We start from the raw sequence: 20,969 nt of genomic DNA, 5'->3' as shown, positions 1-20,969 counted from the left end.
AAGGGATTTCATATAAACCTAGAATTTAAGAGATTAAAGTACCTTAGAGATCAACTTGAAATTCCCACCCCCCTCTCCTTTTTCTTTTTAGGAAGAAGCAAGTCTTGAAAAGTGTCATGCAATGTGGTACAGAGGAAAGGATGTCAGATTTTTAATCATTCCTCAAATACTTGCTAGCTAAATGCTTATTTAATTTCTCTGAGCCTCAGTTTCCTCAGTTGTAAAATGAAGTAAACACCCATAGAACCTATATCACAAAATTGTTGTGAGGATCAAATGAGGAAGATAAGTGTAATGCATTTTCTGAATGCAAAATATAATATTAGCTATTATTAAGTGTACTGATTTTCCCCAAGTCATAATCCTTAGAGGCAGAACTAGAATTAGAACACAAATCCAATTTTTTTTTTACCATGCTTACAAGGACAAAAAAAAAAAGTGAATCAGTCTCAAACTATGGAATTTCAGACATCAACCAGGAGATACAGAAGGTGCCTGGGGCAATGGGACAGGAAAGAAGACCAATCCCTGGGCAGAATGAACATGCAGCAAAGGGAAAAATGGTGGGAATTTGAGATTTCTCTAGGCCCTAAAATCACAGCATTTAGCCAGCAACTTATTTAAATTCAAGTAAGTCCAGGCCCTCTGACTAGGCATGTATGGAAATGGTGGAAGGAGAGGAAAGGCATTTTTAGATTTCAGGATAAAACATATAGCGGTCTATTTTGGAAAGCCTACCAAACAGCTTAGCCCTCTAAGAATTGGACCAGCCTATCTTCTGAAGATCTGCTTAACTTGGTGAAAGAAATAACTATAAACGCTATGAAGGAATAAGAAAAAGCAAGATGTTTATTATTTCATGTTTAGCTCATTTGTTTTTGTTTTTTTATAGATTGGTGTAGGTTTATAGTATTGACTTAAAAAAACTATTATTGATTCAACAACAGATAAATATGCTGGGGAGAATAGCTGAAAAAACAAGGTTTTTTCTTCCATTAACTAACTGGTTGAATGAGCATTTGAGAATATAAAACTTCAGTTGCAGATTGAATATCACCATCTGCGTTTTCAGTCAGCAATGAGAGGAGGAATCACAGGGTGAGAAAATTTCACTCTCACACTCATATCCACCCACCAGTAGGTTCATCTACACACAGGATTGTAATTCTTATTATTGTTCCAGTTATACATTAGTATCTTTTTTGTCCAATCAGGAAGTTGGAGTCAATCCTCCCCCACTCTTAACTCCCCTTCCCTTTTCTCCTCCCCCTCCCACACACAAAAGAACAGTTAAACTGAAACTACTTACATAACCCAAGACAAAGGTAAGAAAAAATAATGCCAATTTGATTATTAGAGAAACGAGGCTATGTAAGGTCTAATTCTGGAAAGCTAGCTTCTTAACAGGTATGTTTCAGGAGAAGAATTAAAATCAGTCAGTAACAAGCATTGAATAAGTAGAATTAAGCAATTAATAGGTAAGGTGGGAACCTGTCACTCAGGTTTCCCTAGATCTGGGGTTCTTAATCTTTAGGGGGGTCCTGGACCCCTTTAGCACTCTGGTGAAATCTATGAACCTCTTTTATGAATCGTGTTCTTAAATAATTGAAAGATATCAATCAATCAATCAACATTTATTAAGCATCTACTATGTGCCAGGCACTAGACTAAGCCCTGGGGATATAAAAAGAGGCAAAAGACAATCCTTTGCTTCAGGGCGCTTATACTCTAATGTAAGATAGTACATCCAAACAAATATATACAAAGTAAGCTACATACAGGATAAATGGGAAATAATTAACAGAAAGAAGGCACTAGAATGAAGAGGGGTTGGAGAAGGCTTCCTGTAAGGTTAGTAGTCAGAGCAGAGGAGAGAGAGCATTCCAGGCATTGAGGACAATCAGAAAGAATGCCTGGAGTCTAGAGATGGAGTGTCTTGTTTGTGGAATAACCAATAAGCCAGTGTCACTTGGGCAGAAGAGTACAAGTTAGGGAGTAAAGTGTAAGAAGATTGGAAAGGGGCTTATTAGTTTATAAAAGACTTTGAATGATAGACAAAGAATTTCATATTTACTCCTGGAAGCAATAGGAAGCCACTGCAGTTTGTTGAGTAGGGGGTGACATGATCAGACCTGCCTTTTAGGAAAATCATTTTAGTGGCTGAATGGGAGATGAATTGGAGTGGGGAGAGACTTGAGTCAGACCAACCCACCAGTAGGCTATTGCAATAATCAAGGTGTGAGGTGAGGAGGGTCTTCACTAGAGTGGTGGCGGTATCAGAGGAGAGATGGGACATATTGGAGAGATATTGCAAAGGTGGAATCAACAGGCCTTGGCAGTGGCTTGGATATGGTAGGGGGGAGGGTAAGAGATAGTGAGGAATCCAGGATGACTCCTAGGTTACGAGCCTGAGGGACTGGGAGGATGGTGATAGCCTCTATAGCAATTGAGAAAATACAAAATGTTGGGGGAAGCCTTAGGGAAACAATGAATTGTGTTTTGGACATAATTGAGTTTAAGATGTTTACTGGACATCCAGTTTGGGATGTCAGAAAGGCAACTGAAGATGTGAAATTGGAGATCAGCACAGAGATTGGGGCAAGAAAGGTAGATTTGAGAATCTTTAGCATAGAGATGGTAATTAAATCTATGGGTGATGAGATCACCAAAGGAAACAGTGTAAAGGGAGAATAGAAGAGAATCCAGGATAGAATCCTGAGGGATATTTACAGTTAGAGGGCATGACTTGGAGGTGGATCCAGCAAAGGAGACAGAGAAGGAACAGTCATATAGGGTTGGAAAGAGAACCAGGAAAGAGGTGCCCTGAAAACCTAGAGAAAAGACAGTATCAAGATCAACATTGTCAAAAGATGCTGAGAAGTCAAGGAAAATGAGTACTAAGAAAAGGTCATTGGAATTGACATTAATAACTTTGGAGAGAGAAGTTTTGGTGGAATGACAAGGTCAGAAGCTAGATTGTAAGGGGTTAAGAAGAGCATTGAGGAAAGGAAGTAGACATTTATTACAGATGGCCTTTTTGAGGAGAACCATGCTAAATTTCAGTTAAGAGTTTGGTGAAAATAAAGATGGAATGGATTTTTCCCCCATCCAAGTTCTTGGAGTCCTTGAATTAAGGGATCTGGGGACCTCAGAGTAAGAATCTCTTTCCTAGTCGACTTTAAGTTCTGTAAAAGGACTATATTGTTTTTCTCCTTTTTTTGTCTTCAATAACTTAAGAAAGTGTTTTTCAAAGTTATTTTAACTCTTTTGATTTTTAACTCTTAATTTATTTGTTCTAAGAATTCTAACTGATTTTGCAGCCAAGCTGGGTTATTCTTTGAGGCTTTTCTTTTAGATGTTTTTGGAGTTACCTTCTTTTTGGGGTTTACCTTTCAGGGTCCTTGGCATCAAAATAGCAATTTATCCTTTTTTTGCTTATTTACTTATTCTTCCAGATTTCACTTTGGGACTTTGTGTTAGGGAGAAACCCTACGTGCTTCATAAATTGGCCTTGTATGTTACTGGCTTGTCTTGTTTAAGATTCTGCCTCTATTTTTGAGTATTGATTGCTGTATTCTTATAGGATCACAGGGACAGCTCGAGCCAGAGAGTTTTATACATTCAGTAGGCCCTTTTCAAGTCGGTTCAAAGGCATGGTCAGATCACTTCTAGACAGACTCTGATTTGTGTTTAGTTACCACAGCTGCAGACTGGCATCTGGATGGTACTCTAGTAGACAGTAATTGGTTCTAGCTTCTGTCAGCTCCAGTGCTTACAGATTCAGAGCAACATAGCTGCTTGGCCTAGCCCTGTTCTGGGCAAAGGCAGTTGAGTCAACTCCAGGGGTGCTGCTGGCCTAGCACTGTTCTCTGCTTGGGACTGAGACCATACCATTCTCTGTGTTGGGAAGAACAAAACAAGCATTTATTAAGAGATTACTATAGATCAGAACCTGTCCTAAGCACCTACCATGTACCAGACGCTATGAGAGATGCTGAGTTCTGGGCCTTGGGTTGAGTCTCTGGACAACCTGGCATTGTTAGCCTGGCTGGAAACTCTGGGAACTGAGCCTTTAATTTCTGGGAGATTCCATTGCTGTTATTCTGGGACAGGGACTGAGTTCACAATATGCTCTGAGTGACCCCTCTGGAAGACCCTGTGCTTTTGTCTTGTCTGGGGCTGGTTCCAAGACCAGCTCTGGGCCTGACTCTGGAGCTTTGAGGCCTGAGTCTGTGGCCCATCTCTGTCCCACAGCTCCACCCTGGTCACTTATCTGCAGGCGGAAAGATCATCCGTGGAAGTTTCTCCTACCATTTCACTACTTGTCCTGTGTTATTCTTAGATCCTTGCTGGAGCAGTTGTAGGGGAAGATGGGCTACACTACTACCTCCTAATTTGCCATCAATTCTTATACATCTAAAACATAGAACAGCCAAATGCTTCATAACTTGGGAGTTCTGACAGAGCAATGAGAGTTCAAGAATAATGTGGAGAAGAGCTGGAAAAAGTGAAGATTTAAACCAGGCCTTGAAGGATGGGCAGAGGGAGGAAGTGTAAACATTCCTGGGACTGAGATGAAACTTTAAAAATATATATATTGACTGATTGATTTTTAGTTTTCAACAGACACTTCCACAAGATTTTAAGTTCCAAATTTTCTCCCCATCTCTCCCCTCTGCCCACCCCAAGACAGTGTGCATTCTGATTACCAATCTGCCCTCCCTTCTATCATCCATCCCACTCCCCTTATCTCTTTCCCCCCTACTTTCCTATAGTGTAAGATGGATTTTCATACCAAAATGAGTGTGCATGTTACTCCCTTCTTAAGTCAAATGCGATGAGAGTAAGATTCACTTTCCCTCTCACCTGCCCCCTGTCCCCTCCATTGAAAAAGCTTTTCCTTGCCTCTTCTATTTGAGATAATTTGCCCCAGTCTATTTCTCCCTTTCTTCTCCCAATATATTCCTCTCACCCTTTAATTTCATTTTACCCCTTATTTTTAAAATTAATTAATTTATTTTTAGTTTTCAACATTCATTTCCACAAGATTTTGAGTTCCAAATGTTCTCCCCATCTCTCCCCTCTGCCCACCCTGAGACACCAGGCATTCTGATTACCCCTTCTCCCAATCTGCTCTCCATTCTCTCATACCCCTCCATTCTCTTATCCCCATCTCCTCTATTTTCTTGTAGGGCAAGATAGATTTCTATACCCCATTACCTGTATATCTTATTTCCTAGTTGCATGTAAAAGCAATTTTTAACATTCATTTTTAAAATTTTGAGTTCCAACTTCTCTCCCTCCCTCCCCACCCATCCCCACTGAGAAGACAAGCAATTCAATATAGGTTATACATAGTTATGCAAAAGACTTCCATAAAAGTCATGTTGTGAAAGACAACATTTCCCTCCATCATATCCTGCCCCGCATTTATTCTATTCTCTCTTTTGAACTTGTTTCTCCCCAAAAGTATTTACTTCTAACTACCCCCTCTTCCCATTTGCCCTCCCTTCTATCATCCCCCCTACACCTTGCTTATCCCCTTCTCCCCCACTTTCCTGTAAGATAGATTTTATAGCAAACTGAACCTCTTCCCTTTTCCCTTCCATTGAAAAAGCTTTTTCCTGCCTCTTTTATGTGAGATAATTTGCCTACATTCTACTTCTCCCTTTCTCCTCCCAACATATTCCTCTCTCACTCCTTAATTTTACTTTTTTAGATATCATCCTTTCCTATTCAGCTCACCCTGTGCCTTCTGTCTATATATATACAATTTCTCCAACTACTTAAACACTGAGAAAAATCTCAAGAGCTGCAAATATTATGTTTCCATGTAGAAATGTAAACAGTCCAACTTTAGTAAGTCCTTTATGATTTCTCTTTCCTGTTTACCTTTTCATGCTTCTCTTGATTCTTATATTTGAAAGTCAAATTTTCTATTCATCTCTGGTCTTTGCATCAAGAATGCTTGAAAGTTCTCTATTTCACAGAATGACAATTTTTTCCCTTGAAGTATTATACTCAGTTCTGCTGGGGAGGTGATTCTTGGTTTTAATCCTAGCTCTTTTGACCTCTGGAATATCATATTCCAAGCCCTCCAATCCCTTAATATAGAAGCTGCTAGATCTTGTGTTATCCTGATTGTATTTCCACAACACTCAAATTGTTTCTTTCTGGCTGCTTGCAATATTTTCTCCTTGACCTGGGAGCTCTGAACTTTGGCTATAATATTTCTAAGAGGCTTCCTTTTGGGATCTCTTTCAGGAGGTGATCAGCAGATTTTTTCAATATCTATTTTACCCTCTGGTTCTAGAATATCAGGGAAGTTTTCCTTGGTAATTTCTTGAAAGATGATGTCTAGGCTCTTTTATTGATCATGGCTTTCGAGTAGTCCAATAATTTTTAAGTTGTCTCTCCTGGATCTATTTTCCAGATCAGTTGTTTTTCCAATGAGATATTTCACATTATCTGATTTTTTTCATTCCTTTGGCCTTGTTTTATAATTTCTTGATTTTTAATAAAGTCATTAGCTTCCATCCACTTCATTCTTATCTTCAAGGAATTATTTTCTTCAGTGAGCTTTTGTATCTCCTTTTCCATCTGGAAATGATGGAAATGTGGATGCATGTGTCCATCATTTCTCTGTCAAGAGGTAGGTAGCATATTTCATCATTAGTTTTCTAGAATTATAGTTGTTCGTTGCATTGATCAACCTCATGAGGTCTTTCAAAATTGTTATTCTTTGTAATGTTGTTTTCATTGTATAAATTTTTTCTCCTAGTTCTTCTTACTCTACTCTGCTCATAGAGGTTTCCCTAGTTTTTTCAGCACTTTGCATGGTGTCTGACACATAATAAGTACCTTTTCATTCATTCATTCATTCAATGTGTCCTCTACTGTATGTAGGGGACAGTGACATTATCAATATGACAACCAAAATTTTGAGTTAGGTCATAGTGTGTGAAATAAAGTTGGCAGTATAAGGAAAGATTTAGGAATTCTTAAAAGACAGTTATTATTATTTTTTTAAAGTGGCTCATTTGATTGCCAATCCTTCTCCAATCTTACAAATGCTTCCCATTAGGATTACCACTCCTGTCTTCCCATGTCTAAGAACTGTGTTAAACTCATAAAATCTCCAGCTGAATTTGGCCTCAAATGTTCTTTTGCTTTTACAGTGACAACAACTTCTTTTATTAAGAGACAAAATTTTAACCACTGGAATAAGTGGTGCAAGAGTTTATAGCCAATCATAACTAACAAAAATAAGTCACCACATTCATTGACCTTTGTTTCAAACAAATCGTTCTTCAGCTGCTTTAGCTCTAATCTCTTCCCCTATCCCCACCTCCAACTCTTCAATATCTAGTTGTCTAGACAAGTATGGCACAATCTTGGACCTTGCTAACATAGACTCCTGCTGATTGCACAAAATTTTATCTGTTTCAGTGATATTCTGTAGCCAGACTACAGTGATACAGTTTTATTCTGTAGCCAGACTAGCCACCGGAGTAAAAGAACCAGTTAAAATCTTAGAATACTCTGTTTCATGTTAATACCTGCTACCTTTCTTGAATTTGCTAGATTTTCTTAGCACCATGGCTGTCTTTTGAACTCTGTGAATAAATGGTTTAAAACAGACTAACATTTTTTGGGTGTGATCTCTATTAAATTATTCAGAAACCCTAAGCCAGCATCAGCATAAAAAAAATTAACAGGTCTATTTGTTCAATTTTCTAAAGCTAATGTAAAAATTAAAGTTCCTCAGATTTAAAATTATGAAATATAAACCCCAAATTAGAAAGAGATAATCTCATTTTTAGAAAGGAACTTATCAGAGGTCATTTAGTCAAGATATGTAATTCTTGGTTTCTTAGTATAAGAGAATATAAATTTGCCATCTTTTGGAATTTTGATATCTAAATGAGGCAAACACTTCTAATACTTTCAGTTTTTTTACTGTCTGCACTAATGGAAGGAAACAGAGCCACAGGGCAATCCAAAGTTGTAGGTAAAAAATAAGCATTTGTTTATGCTTATGACTATAGAGCATTAATTGTGTTCCTCCAGATGAACTTTATTATTATTATTTTATCTGCATTTATGAATAACCACTTGGTGTTCTGATGCAATGGCACTAATTCTGCAGATTAATTTAGGTAGCATGATCATTTTTATTATATTGGAATGACAGCTCTAAGAAGTCAATATCTCTTCAATTAATTAAATTTTATTTTATTGCTGTAAAGTTTTTAAAATTTATATTCTTGCAAGTCCTGAGTTGATGGACTTCCAGATGATATGCAAAATCTGTATTTATTTTGAGTGGGATTTCTTTTCAATCTTTTCCTGTTGGATTTTGTTAGTAATATACAGAAAAGTTTGTGAATTTTATGGGTTTATTTAATATCCTGTTACTTTACAGAAGTTTTTGCTTATTCGAATTAATTTTAGTGGCATCTCTAGGGGTCTCTAAGCCATCACATTATTTTTAAGTAGTGATAATTTCATTTTCTCTTTGACTAAGTTCTTTCTATTTTTTCTTTTCTTATTAATATAATTAGAGTTTCTAGAACCATATTAAATAATATTGGTGATGATAAGCATCCTTACCTTACTTTATAGATAATCCTAATTGTTGGTGCTTAATACTTACAGTTTACCATTTTAAGGAAAGATGAATTTATTCCAATGTTGTCTAGTGTTTTTAAGCATAAATGACTGTTGTATTATTTCAAAATCTTTTTTGAATCTAATGATATAATAGTGGTTTTTAAAGAAAAACATTTTTGTTATTGTCATGTTCAGTTATGCTCATAATCTTCCTAATAAAAAAGAAACTCTACATTTCTGGCATAAAATCCAACCTTATCATAGTGCATGCTCTTTTGAAGATTTTCTTGGAGTCTGCTAGTATTTCATTTAAGATTTTTGCATCAATATTAATTAGAAATATTGATCTATAACTTTTCTGTCTCATCTTTCCCTGATTTACGTATCAGGACCATATTTATTTCATAAAATAAACGTAAGGATGATTTCTTCCTCTATTTTTACAAATAATTTATGTAGTCTTGGAATTAATTATGTTTTGAATGTTTGATTCAAACATTCCTGAGATAAATTTAAATTAGATTACTTAATATTTTAAAATTATTTTTCTCCAATTACAAAATTGATCTTTTCCATCACTTAGTAGATGCATTATCCACTAAATTACTGACAGGTTCAAACTTGCATAAGTGTAAAACCGCTTCACTAATGAATTCTCAGCTCCTTGAAAGACTGATAAAATTTACATTATTATATGTTGTTAAGTAGTTTTCAGTTGTATCTGACTTTTTGTGTCAGAGTTTTTCCTTGACAAAGATACTAGAGTGGTTTGTTATTACCTTCTTCAGCTCATTTTACAGATTAGGAAACTGAGGCAAACAGGGTTAAGTGATTTGCCCCTGGTAACAATTAATATATGCACTTGACAATAATTAGAGCAATAACATGAGAAACAGTATGTGCTATTGGAAAAAGCCCCAGGCTTCCAGTCAGAAGGTTTAATCAACTAATCAACCAGTTAAGCTAGTCAATAAGTATTTATTAAGCCCCTACCCTGTGCCAGGCACCAGGGACATATAGACAAAAAAGAAACTATCCTTGTTTTTAAAGAGTTCACGTTCTATCTTGACTATACTTCAGGTTTAAGTCATCATGGCTCTGCTTCATAAATAGTGGCATGACTTGAGCAAGTAATTTCAGCTTTCTGCATTTCTGTTTCATCAGCTTTAAAATAGTAGGAATGATCTCTAAGGTTATGATTAGGAGCAGGGAAGGAAGGGGATTTAGAATGCTTACTATGTGCCTGGAGCTTCTCTCACAAATATTAATTTATTTGGTCCTAATAACAGCTGTAGGCAAGCAGAGATGAGGTGACTTGTCCAGGTCTACACAGCTAGTGTCTGAGGTCATATTTGTACTCAGGTCTTCCTGAGTCAAGGCCCAGCACTCTAGGAACTGTACCACTAGCTGCATTGATACTTGATAAATAGACCCTTCATCTACTGAATCCTCAATTAGGAATCTATTTCTTCTGGAAGCAATGGCTTCTATTCACAGGGTCCCAATGAGATAAATTATTAATTTACTAGGATCAAGTATTACCTCTTTAGGCTTATTCTAACTTCAGGTACGTGCTAATTAACGTGTTAAGAATGAACAGTTAGGAGCAATGCTTTGGGATATATGTTTGCATAGGTTCCCAGCTCTTCTAATTAACCAATTATTCTTCCTCAGACTGACTTCTTGAAATGTTCAAATCCTTTAACCTTTAGTTAGGGTATAGATAACCTGAACATGACAAACTATAAGATCATAGTTCAGGTCATTTTAAAATTTATTTTTATTTTAAATTTTAAATTTTGTACCATTTGCGGGGGAAAGATATGGAGAAAGGAGCACAGGCAAATCATTCTTAGCTGACAGAGGAAGGTGGATGTGTCTGGTACCATTTAATTTTTCCTATTAAAATGAGATTGAAGCATCTGCTCTCTCCCCTCTCTTAGTCAATCATAAGACTTTAGGTAATGACTACAATAGCTCTCTGTCATACAAAGGTTGGAAACTCCTATGGAAATTAATTTCTTTAAATTGTTTAAAAAGCAGAGGATAACTTCCTAAGGTGTAGTACTACTACAATAAGCAAAAAAAAAAATATTTTTTTAAAGAGAATTCAATAGGTTATTTTCATAGCTAATCCTTTCCAATTAGCTATTTTCAAGAAGTCATAGAATAACAATTCTTATTTATATGGCAGCCCTCACAAAACACTTATAGATTATTATATCGTTTGATCCTCCTAACAATACTTTACTACACATAGTGCAAAGAGCAGTATCCCTATTTTATAGATGAGGAAACTGAAAGACTCAAAGAGCTTAACTGATATTCAAGGTCACACATCTAATAAGTACTAGAAGTAGGACTTAAATGCAGGTTTTAGGGCACTAAAGTCCACTGTACTTTCCATTAGAGCTGAATGTCTCTAAGCGATTCCCAGTCCTTTCTCCTAAAAGAATAGAAAAAGATAAGTGCATTTATAGCACAAAATGTCAACAATACATGCATATAGCAACATTTTCCACTGCTTAAATTTGTTAGACTCTTTACAGTATGGTAAGCCTTTCTCAAAGGAAATGAATCTGAACCCTCTTTGATTAGACCCAGCTCTTCGGGTTGTAACAATTCAGTGCATGGCCAAAGATGGAATTGTTAGGGAGGCTAAAATTTCCAATGACCTTGAATGTGTTTTAAAATCCAAATGAAGGCTTTCATTTCTAGTAGAAATCACAGTATAATGAATGAATTAAAACTAAAAGGATCTGTATTAAAGATTTTTATTTCCAATATGCTTTTATGAAGCAGTGTTTTCTAGAGCATTTAATGAACAAAAATTTACCTTCAATAAAATAATAATATGTTCAATACCCCACTAAAAGTATGATTTTTAAAATTTGACCTTTTGTAACAATCTCTAATAGCTATCTCTGCCATTCTCTCCACCCAGCTTGAATTCACTTTCGAAGGTTGGGCCCCTCCAACTACTATTTTAAGTTTAAAGTGTGTGTGTTCATCCTTCATTGTCAAAGACCATGCCATCAGAAAAATAATGACATGATTTGCACTTGACTTGGTTTTGAGGGAGGGAGGGCTGTGCAGGTCACCAGCCTCACTTCTCCTCCAGAGCCATCTGAATCCAGTGACCAGATATTCATCAGGATGACTGGAGATGACCCAGGATGAGGCAATTGGGGTTAAGTGACTTGCCCAAGGTCACACAGCTAGTGAGTGTCAAGTGTCTGAGGTGAGATTTGAACGCATGTCCTCCTGGCTCCTTCTCTGTCCACTGTACCACCTAGCTGCTGCTAAGTTTAAAGTACTATAGGTCTGAATTCCTAAAACTTTAGTTCATAATCACTCCCTGATGTGTTAACCTTTAATAGTCAGTCAGAAGACACAATCAAGTCAAAGCAAAGATTTTTACTAAGATGACATTGTTAAGGACAGTAGCTTCAAAAAAAACCTCCTCCTCATGAATCTGGGGCATATTTTCACAAATCCACATGTCATCCATGAATGAACTTAGAGTACACTGAAAATGAGCTCAGCACATTAAGAGGGAACACACGTGGCAAAGGTGGTCTCCAGTACTGCAAGGTCCCAAATCCTTTTCCTTCCCAATATGTTCTCATGCTGCTCCTCCTTGTCTCTGCCGGGCAGATTGCTCACCTGGACTTCCTGAGTCTGTCTATTCCTCTCTGAAGCTCAACCTTAAATAGTCAGGGCATTAGTTATCCTTGGAATCCATAATTGACCTTCTTCCTTTTTGCCAGAGGTCTCACTCGAATCTTCTTCCTGCCTTGAAGGCTGCCTCAATATATTGTTTCCTTCTGGAGAAAGTATCTCAGATTCCTTTCTTGAACTATTCAGTTTTCCAAATTCCTCCCTGTTGGATGTGGTCTCTCCTACTGGTATATTAGTACACCTGCTAGATGTCCCAGCTGATGAGAGGAAGGAGAGAAAACTTCCTCACCTACTGCCATGTAGTACACATAGAGGGATCACCTCTACAAAGGTAATTCCTATAATGCTCTACTTTGCTGTCTGCAGGACTTGGCAGGGTTAGCTTTTTTAAAAAAAAAAAATTATTATTGACTTCTTTCTTTTTTTACATCACTTATGTTTCCCACAAGGATTAGCATTTTAAAGACCTCCAAGATTGTGGCCAAACATTTTCAAGAGGCCTAATAGACATGTAAAGTGTGTTGTTGAAGTTTACTAACAGTGTACAGTACTGATGGTACCAAAACAACAGATCTGAATGATTTGTTAATTGTCTTGGGAGCTTCAAGCCCATAAATCTTAACTCAACTCATAGCTTTACCCACCTAGATAAGTGGTGCAATAACTGACTAATTGTTTTCTTATTCAGGGCACCAAATATTTTAATACCTTCTTCAACATAAAACCCACTACCATTGATGTTTGTACCAGGTACAAATGCTACCCAATTTATATCTGACATTTACACAGTAGTTTATCAATTTGCCTTCCCACGCTATTTTAGAGGGGATTCCTGTTCAGCTATAGATCAGGTTACTTGGCCTCTTGGTCCCTTCTACTTCAGTTTGTTTTGCTATTAGTCTTGATATTGTTTTCATGGGACCTTGAAGGTGGGTGGGAAGGACAGGGGTGGCCAGACCTGATGGCACAAAATTTTCTAATGCCCGAAGGAGGGGTGAGTTCCATAGATGGAGGAAAAGATTACAAGAATTCGGGAGGAATAATGTTGCAGTGGAAAGTGAATTAGAGTAAGAGACAGGAAGCCAGTGTCCTAGTCCCTACTCTCATGGCCTCTGTTTCCTTAATCTGTCAAATGAAGTAATTAAACCAGATGACCTTTACTTTTTGCTCTAAAATTCTGGGATTACACTAGTGGTAATTTTGCTTCAAGAAAGCTAGGTGGCTTAGTGGATAGAGTAGGGGGCTTAGTGTCAGGAAGAACTGAGTTCAAATCAGTCTACTTACTAGCTGGGGGACCTCTGCTTGCTGGAGCAGGAAATGGAAATCCACTGGAGAAGGAAATGGAAATCCACTAGAAAAGGAAATGGCACACCACTCTAGTATCTTTGTCAAGAAAACTCCATGGACAGAATTGGAGTGCTATGGTCTTTGAGGTCACAAAGAATCCCATACAACTGAACAATAACTTTACTTTGCATAGTCACACATGTGACTGTTGAATCATTTGATAAAAATTTATATTAATTATAGTCATTGCTCATTACTATTACTAAATATTCAAAAGTTTAGATTCTTCCTTGTCTTAATTTTCTATAGGGTCTTAGTCTCCATGTGTTTAAAAAGCAAGCTCTTGTATACTCATTTCTTTGTCTACTAAGTGAATGATGGGTAATAAAAACTCTAATTTACTGAATTAATTACCTTTTTTTTTTGTAATAATGCTATGGCCACAAAGTATTTCAATGGTTAGATAAAATGTGAGTAACTTGTAGCTACAGTCTGGTTCTATGATTGGGTGTGTGTAATGAGAATACAAGGTGAATAGAGTGGAAAATGGTGGTAAGGTAGTTCTGCTAATAGGAAGACCACAAAGCAGACTTAAAAATCTATGTTCACTCCATGCATTAAGCATTCCTGGTGTGACACATCAACTCTCGGCTTTTAACCCGTTTGCAGACTGGTTATCTTTCACAGCTGTAGAGGAGAAGAATGAAGCTGTCCTTGAGAATGCAATAGACAAAAAGTATTTGCATTATGTTATGCCAGACCAAAGGCACCATGGCATTAATATTCAGATTCTTTATAACCTGGGTACCCACAAAAACTGAGAGAATTTTTCTTCTTAGAAAATATATGAATGCTGTATAGAAAATTGGTTGCTGAGTCCTTTGGGTTGAATGCTGGCTTTTCAAGTTCTGTGACATTAAGCTGATATATCTAAAATAATCCATTGATCACCAAAAAGACATTCACATCTTTTAAGAAACATATACCTGGTGCTGGATACTCACTAAGAAAAAGATAACGCCTGACTGCAAAGAAGGTGATCATATGACAATTTATTACAGCTCAGAAACCACAGGTTATCATTCTTGTCGGCAGGCTCCGAGGACTCAAACAATGCCGTCTTACAAGGAACTCTGAGACTATAACTTTAGCTGACCCATTTGCAAGAATGCTAGGTATACAGTGCTCTTAGATGCCTGGGTGGTCAGCTGTGGTGGTCCTAAGCGTCCTTATATGCCCTCTGTCCCAAATTACTCAAATGTCCTGTACAATAGGTACAATAAGCCCGAGTTTTTAGTGTTTAAGGGGGAAAAAATAAAGCAAAAGGAAACGAGATTGGTTTCCAACTCCCAAACATGTGTCCCCCAAATCTCACATTCCCATCACATAGGAAACAAGATCTCACTGTAGGTAAGCCCTGGGTAACCTCTGGGAGGGTAGGGAGGCAGGCTTTGTCAATTTAAGCGGCTGGCACTGAGCTTGAGATTTAACTAGGGGTCAGGCCTGTTTGGGCTGGATTTTGGGGTGCAGAACAAACGCCAGGCTTTGGGGTGCATCTCACACCGTCACTTTTGGGCTCTCCAAGCCCAGAAAGCCCATTCCCGCTGCCAGCCCCAACGAATTAGCCAAACGAAAACACCCGCACAGGAGCGGTCTCGTGGAGGAGGGGCCCTTCCTTGCCCACTCTGCTGCTGAAGAAGAGAGGAAATAAAGCAAGAACAGCGGCCGCTTCACCTTCGGCACCCCCGCCTTCCCTCGCTCCCTAAGCCCTGTCTTGTCTCTTTGGGGCAGGTTCAGAGGCGCCTGCAAGCCGCAGGACCCGCGGAGGAGCAGCCTTGGCCTGCGAGGGGGCGGTGGCGGTGGCGGGGCACTCGAGACCCCCAGTGGCGAGGACGGCGACGGGCGCCAAAGCGGTAAGGTAAGGTGTAACTGGAGGTGTGGGTTGGAGAGTACAGGGCTTGCGGGAGGGCGGGCAGGCTGGCGCCTCTTCCTCGGCTCCGCCCCCTCTTTTGCCCCGCCCCCTCGCCTCGCTCCCCCCTCCTCCTCCTCCCCGTGCCTGCAGTGAGGGCTTCCCTTCCCTAGAGGGCGCGGCAGGAGCGGAGTGCGCGTGTGAGGGGAAGCCTCGGGAGCCTCGGGACCGCGAGGGCCAGGGAGGGAGGGAGGCGCGAAAGGGAGGCGGGGGCGAGGCCGAGCCCAGCGGGTGGGTGTGAGTGTGTGTGCCTGGGCGTGCTCTGGGCCGTGTGCGCGCGTGTACAATCTTATAGAGGGCGCGCCCGCGCGCGGGCAGAGGGAGGCTGGATACCCTGGACAGCGCACCGCTCCGCTCCCGCCCGAGCTCCAGAGACGCGGCCAGACATGGTGAGTGCGCGAGGAAGCGCCGCTGCAGGGGCTGCGGGGCCGGGGGCCGAGGGCGGCGGCGGAGGCCCCCTCCCCCGGCCCTCCCCGCGCCCGGAGGGGCCTCCTGCGCGCGTGCGCGGGCACCCCCAGGCGGGAAGGGGTCGGCGCTCCAACCCCCTACCTTGTCCACCCAGCCAGCCCTGCCCCGGCCTGCCTGGTGACCGCGGGTCCGCGCGTGAGCCCCGCACCGGGGGGTGTGTGAAGGTAGTAACGTGCCCGTCGAGCGGGAGGCAGCCCAGCCACCGTGCACGGCCCCACGCAGTCACAGCCCCGGGAGCACAGCCCGAGGACACCCTCCTCACCTGGGCCGGTGACTCTGTGCGAGGGCTCCGTGGAAGACTCTCTCCCCCGCCCAGCGCTTCGGGGGCAAGTGGAGAAAGAGCTTGCCCACTTTCCACCACCCGCCGCATTAGGTGAATCACCGACCTAGAGCCTGCCGTCTGTCTGTCCGTCCCCCCTCCTCACCCCTCCCACTCAGACGAGTACACTTGTTTCCAGCTATGATCACGGATTAGTCTGGCCATCTTCAAGGAAGGGAAGACCTTGTTAGCAAGGAACTGTCTTCCTACCTCTCATCTCTTTCTTTTCACACTTCCGTTTCTTTCTATGGTGACCATATCTCATGAAACTTCTGAATTTGGGTATGGGTTGTCTGTGGTGGAAGAAAGTACTGGTGTTGAGTTCAGGTCTCCTCTTTAAAATGAATAGCCCTGTGATTTCAGATAAATTGCCTTATTCTTTGCCTCAGTTTCCTCATCTGTAAAATGGAAACAATATTATCTATATTGCAGGAGGTGACTCCAAGGAAAGAACTTGGTAAACCTTAAAGCACTTTAAAAATGAATTCATTTCAATTTTGTCTGAGACCTGTTTCTATCTGTATGGTTGTCAAAGTCATTATGCGCCCTGTGTACACAGCTGTGATATGTGTGCGTGCATAGTGTCATATATGTGGGTGTATGTATATATGTATGTGTGTGTATTGTGTGTATATGTGTATATATACGTATGTATGTATTCTTCCTTCCAACAGCTGTCCTCACCTTCTATTTCTTAAAAACCCTTTGCTGAATGTCAGTTAGCGTTTGTCCCCAGAGAAGGGAATGGATGGATGGTTCAAGAGCCTTTGCATCTAAACCTAGCACCGTAGCTTCAAGGAGAGAAAACTGGCATTAAGCAAAATCGTGGATAAGTTGTTTTCTGGTTCTTCTTCTTCCAAGACACATACAGTTAGAATTTTCCATTAGACCCTATATTTCATATTGAGTCTTGCCTTCCTTAGTTGTTCGCGGGCCACCCAGGATTTGTCAGTATCCCTATCCCATTCCTACCTCACACCCAAACTTACCAGTCCTATATATTATCCTCTCAGGGACCAGGTGCTAACTTGATAGAATGACAAAGTTATTCATGGTAATGTGGGAGTCAGTCATAGAATCATAAATTTAGAGTTGGAAAGGACTTTAAAGATCATCTAGTCCACTTCCCCTCCTTGTCATTTCACAGCTAAGGAAATCCAGACTCAGAGATAAAGTGGCATAGATAGTAAATGGCAAACCCAGAATGCTAACCCAGTTCCTCTGACTCAAAATCATCTATTCTTCCTGCTGCAGAAGGATAGAGGTCCGAGTGTCAGATAACCATTTGGTGCATATTAACTGGGACTTTGTAGAAACAATATCTCCACCTTGCTTGTCTAAGCCATTGTTAGATAGTAGTTTAAAAGCAGTCAGATCAGATGAAGTTTATGTTTTGAGGCATATCATTCATAGTTTACAGGAAAACCTACCATCTGTTCTGCTTGTGCATGAGATTGTCCCTGCATTTCATGCTGTCCTCTTTCTGGCTGATTGCACTATATGTAGCTTTCAATCTTAGAAGGCAGAGCCTTCTTGGGAATCAGTTTTGGCTACTCTACTTGGGGCTTAAGCTTTTGTTCTGAGGTGGATAGAGTGAGAGTTTTTCCTTAATTGAAGGCATATCATCTGGGAACTAAAATGAGAGAAGTAAATCAAAGGAGATGACACTTATAAATCTCTTCTCTTTTGTTACAGTGATAGTTTTTTTCATGTTGTAGCAAAAGGTGTAAATGCCCTTGATATTGATACTTTTCAAAAAGAAAGCTCTTTAAAAAGATTACAATGAAAAGGAAGTTTCTGGGTGACAATTACGTGAAACCTTATAACACTCATTTATGTCTAAGATGAACTGGAAGGAAAAGGAAATGTATCATTTAGTCTTTGCCAGTTATTTTGATTATTTTGAGATAATTCTCCTTCCAAGAGTTCTATTTATAAATCTATTTGAATTTGGCATACATAAATTCATGATCTGGATATTAATTTGTTAATCATTATAGTACATTCACCTGGAATCTTCAAAATCTACTGCTGAACTGATCACCAGAAATTGAAAATAATCGAAAGTTATTATTCTCTAGGAGGTTTTAAGAAACTCTGAATAAAGAGGAAAGTAGAATAGATGACCTTTCCACTTTTATGGTTCAAGACTATTATCTTCATGCTTCAGGTCGGGGTTGAAATAGCTATTTAAAATGTATTAGCACCCATAACATTCAATAGTGTATATTCAAACTGTAGAGAATCATTGTCTTTTGTTAGACTCACCCACAGGGCTCCCAGACTTCTGTTTGCTGGTCTATGGAATGATCTGTACTTTTGCACTCTTAAGTAGGGAGCAAGGGAGGGGAGAGGAAGCAGTAGTGACCTACCCTTGGAAGCAGAGCATCATGGAAATTTGCCTAGTGTATTAGGTGGAAGCTATCCAAAGCTACTCCTTTCCCAAAGTTTACAAATTATACATTTGTACTTTTTCTTTCTCTAATTTATACTCTAAGGGTCTTTGTTTACTAGTCATTATAAGATCTTAGTACCTATAAATAAATTTTTTAGTGGAAACTTTTAGAAATCACTAAGTGTATGTTATTTTTAAAAATCTCTAGTTATCCTTTCATGTATATTCTTTCTTCACTTAGCCTTCATGTTTCTGGTTTCTGGAAGGCTCCCAGAGCTAAGTCTCTGATTATTTTCTCATATTGACCATGTTCTGTACTTAAGGGATCTTAAGACATGTTCTATCCATTGTCACTATGTGTGAATTAAAAAATTCCCTCTCTTTTTAACCATTTGTACTCTTTTGAGTGCCTCATTGCCACATTTAGCTTTGCACAACAGAAAGCTGCTCATCTTTCCAACTGTGTTCTCTCTGTTTCCTATCGATGTTAGTAATTCCACCAGCTCTTCTGTCTACAGTGTCTGAAATCTGACTCTTTCCCCTCTTTTCTCTCCTACCCAGGTTTTTGCCAAATATTCTCTTATTTTCACTTGACAACATCTTTTAAAAAGCTCTTTTTTCTTACCCATTGATATAGTTCAAAATACCAAATGTAATGGCTATTTTTTTGCCTTTAACTCTTCAAGATTTCTTTCCTGTTCAGCACTGTGAAACAGTGGAAGAAACACTTGATTTGGAATCAGACTATTCAAGTTCCAGCTCTGATAATTATGAACTGTGGTGACCTTAGGCCTCAGGTTCTTCATCTATAAAATGAGGGTATTCCACAAGATTGTTATTACATGACTATCAAATGAAGTAATTTATGAAAAGCACTTAATAATAAAAAAGCTTCTGTTGATATTTCTCCCATTTGCAATAGTTTTCTTTCTTTTTGACTTGAATTTCTTTCATTTCCACTTCATTCTTTATTTTTTCTCTTTTTACTATTTTCCTCTTTTTTCTTTCCTTCTCTGTTTCCTTCCCTCCTACCCTTTTTTCATGTCAAGTACAAATTTCATCTTTTTACCTTTGACACACCATACCCATACTTCTGTCTTGTTTCTTCATCTGCATTTTTCATATTGTCATAAATGATCTACATTTTCTTTATTTATACTGTTACTAACTTTCCTCCTTTATCAAAGGCTCAGAACTAAATTCCAACATAATGTCTTTTAGTGATAATCTTGACATTGAAAAATATACCCCAAAGTTGTTAATAAAATTAGAAAAATGCAGAAAGAAGAATAGTGAATTGAAAGGAAATATAAAAATACTCTCAGGCCTCTAAGATTCACTATTATTTCAACTAGTGGCACTGGGCCTGATACATTCTTTATGCCAAGGTATGTGTGTCCTCTAAGCACAGAGTAGAAAAGAGCTTTCTTTAACTTCCTTCATATTGCCCCCTTGCCTAGTATTATAGCCAAGTGAATGGAGAAATTTGGTGAGATGTTGAAAATGGAGAAATTTGATGAGATGTTGCATATGACAGGATTTTTTCTATGCAGAGACAGAGAGAGAAGAAGAAGAAGAAGAAGAAGAAGAAGAAGAAGAAGAAGAAGAAGAAGGAGAAAACAGAGAGAGAGAGAGAGAGAGAGGGGGAGAAAAGAGGAAGAGTAGCAGTGGGGGGGAGAGGTGGAATTGGGATAGTTAACTGTCCTTACAAATACTGAATATTTAGCTCCCTTGCTGCAGTATCTACCTAAAGGGAGAGAAGAAAAGAAAGGGGAGTATGAGGACCCTTGAAGCTTAGAGATGGTTGGGATAGATAATTTAGTTCATCCCCTCATTTTGTAGATTAGAAAACTGACAACCAGAGAAGTAAAGTAGTTTGTTCAAGATCAAACAGTGATGACTTAATGACTTAAGTCACTAAGACTTTAAGTCATGACTTAAACCCAGGTCTTCTCATTCCATGTCCAGAACCCTACATACTGTACCATACTACAATTCAAAGAGAATGGACAAAAGTACCATCTCAGTGATGCTTTAGATTCACTAAAAAATGTAAGGATGGATTCAAACCTGCAAAAAAAAGTGATGCTATAACATTATACCTCATATCTTTACCCTTCATTTAACTCAATCCCTATGTGTAGAGTTAAGTCCTATAGAGGCATGGAAATAGCCATAAATCATAGAGAGTTAGGGTGTAGGACAGGGTTGGGGAACCTGTAGCCTGAAGGCCACAT

At 39.2% G+C, this 20,969-nt stretch overlaps 1 protein-coding gene across 3 annotated transcripts in view; it reads left to right on the top strand.

Moving 5' to 3' along the window:
- Nucleotides 1–1,303: 1,303 nt before the first annotated feature.
- Nucleotides 1,304–20,969, top strand: part of ELOVL2 (ELOVL fatty acid elongase 2) — a 117,352-nt gene continuing 97,686 nt past the window's right edge. Inside the window, exons 1-2 of one of the 3 annotated variants that reach the window (XM_072603820.1) lie at nucleotides 1,304–1,325; nucleotides 15,373–15,494. Coding sequence is in view for 1 of the 3 variants with exons in the window: in XM_072603818.1 (XP_072459919.1) it covers nucleotides 15,937–15,939 (3 nt within the window). In the remaining 2 variants the exon portion in view is untranslated. Of the gene's footprint in view, nucleotides 1,326–15,259; nucleotides 15,500–15,639; nucleotides 15,940–20,969 lie in introns of those variants that run through there. The other 2 variants (XM_072603819.1, XM_072603818.1) reach the window with 2 other exon arrangements.

This window comes from Notamacropus eugenii, chromosome 4 (assembly GCF_028372415.1).
Source record: "Notamacropus eugenii isolate mMacEug1 chromosome 4, mMacEug1.pri_v2, whole genome shotgun sequence".
NCBI classification, from domain to species: Eukaryota; Metazoa; Chordata; class Mammalia; order Diprotodontia; family Macropodidae; genus Notamacropus; species Notamacropus eugenii.
The sequence above is the reverse complement of the archived record's forward strand: the minus strand, read 5'-3'. Positions and strand labels throughout refer to the sequence as shown.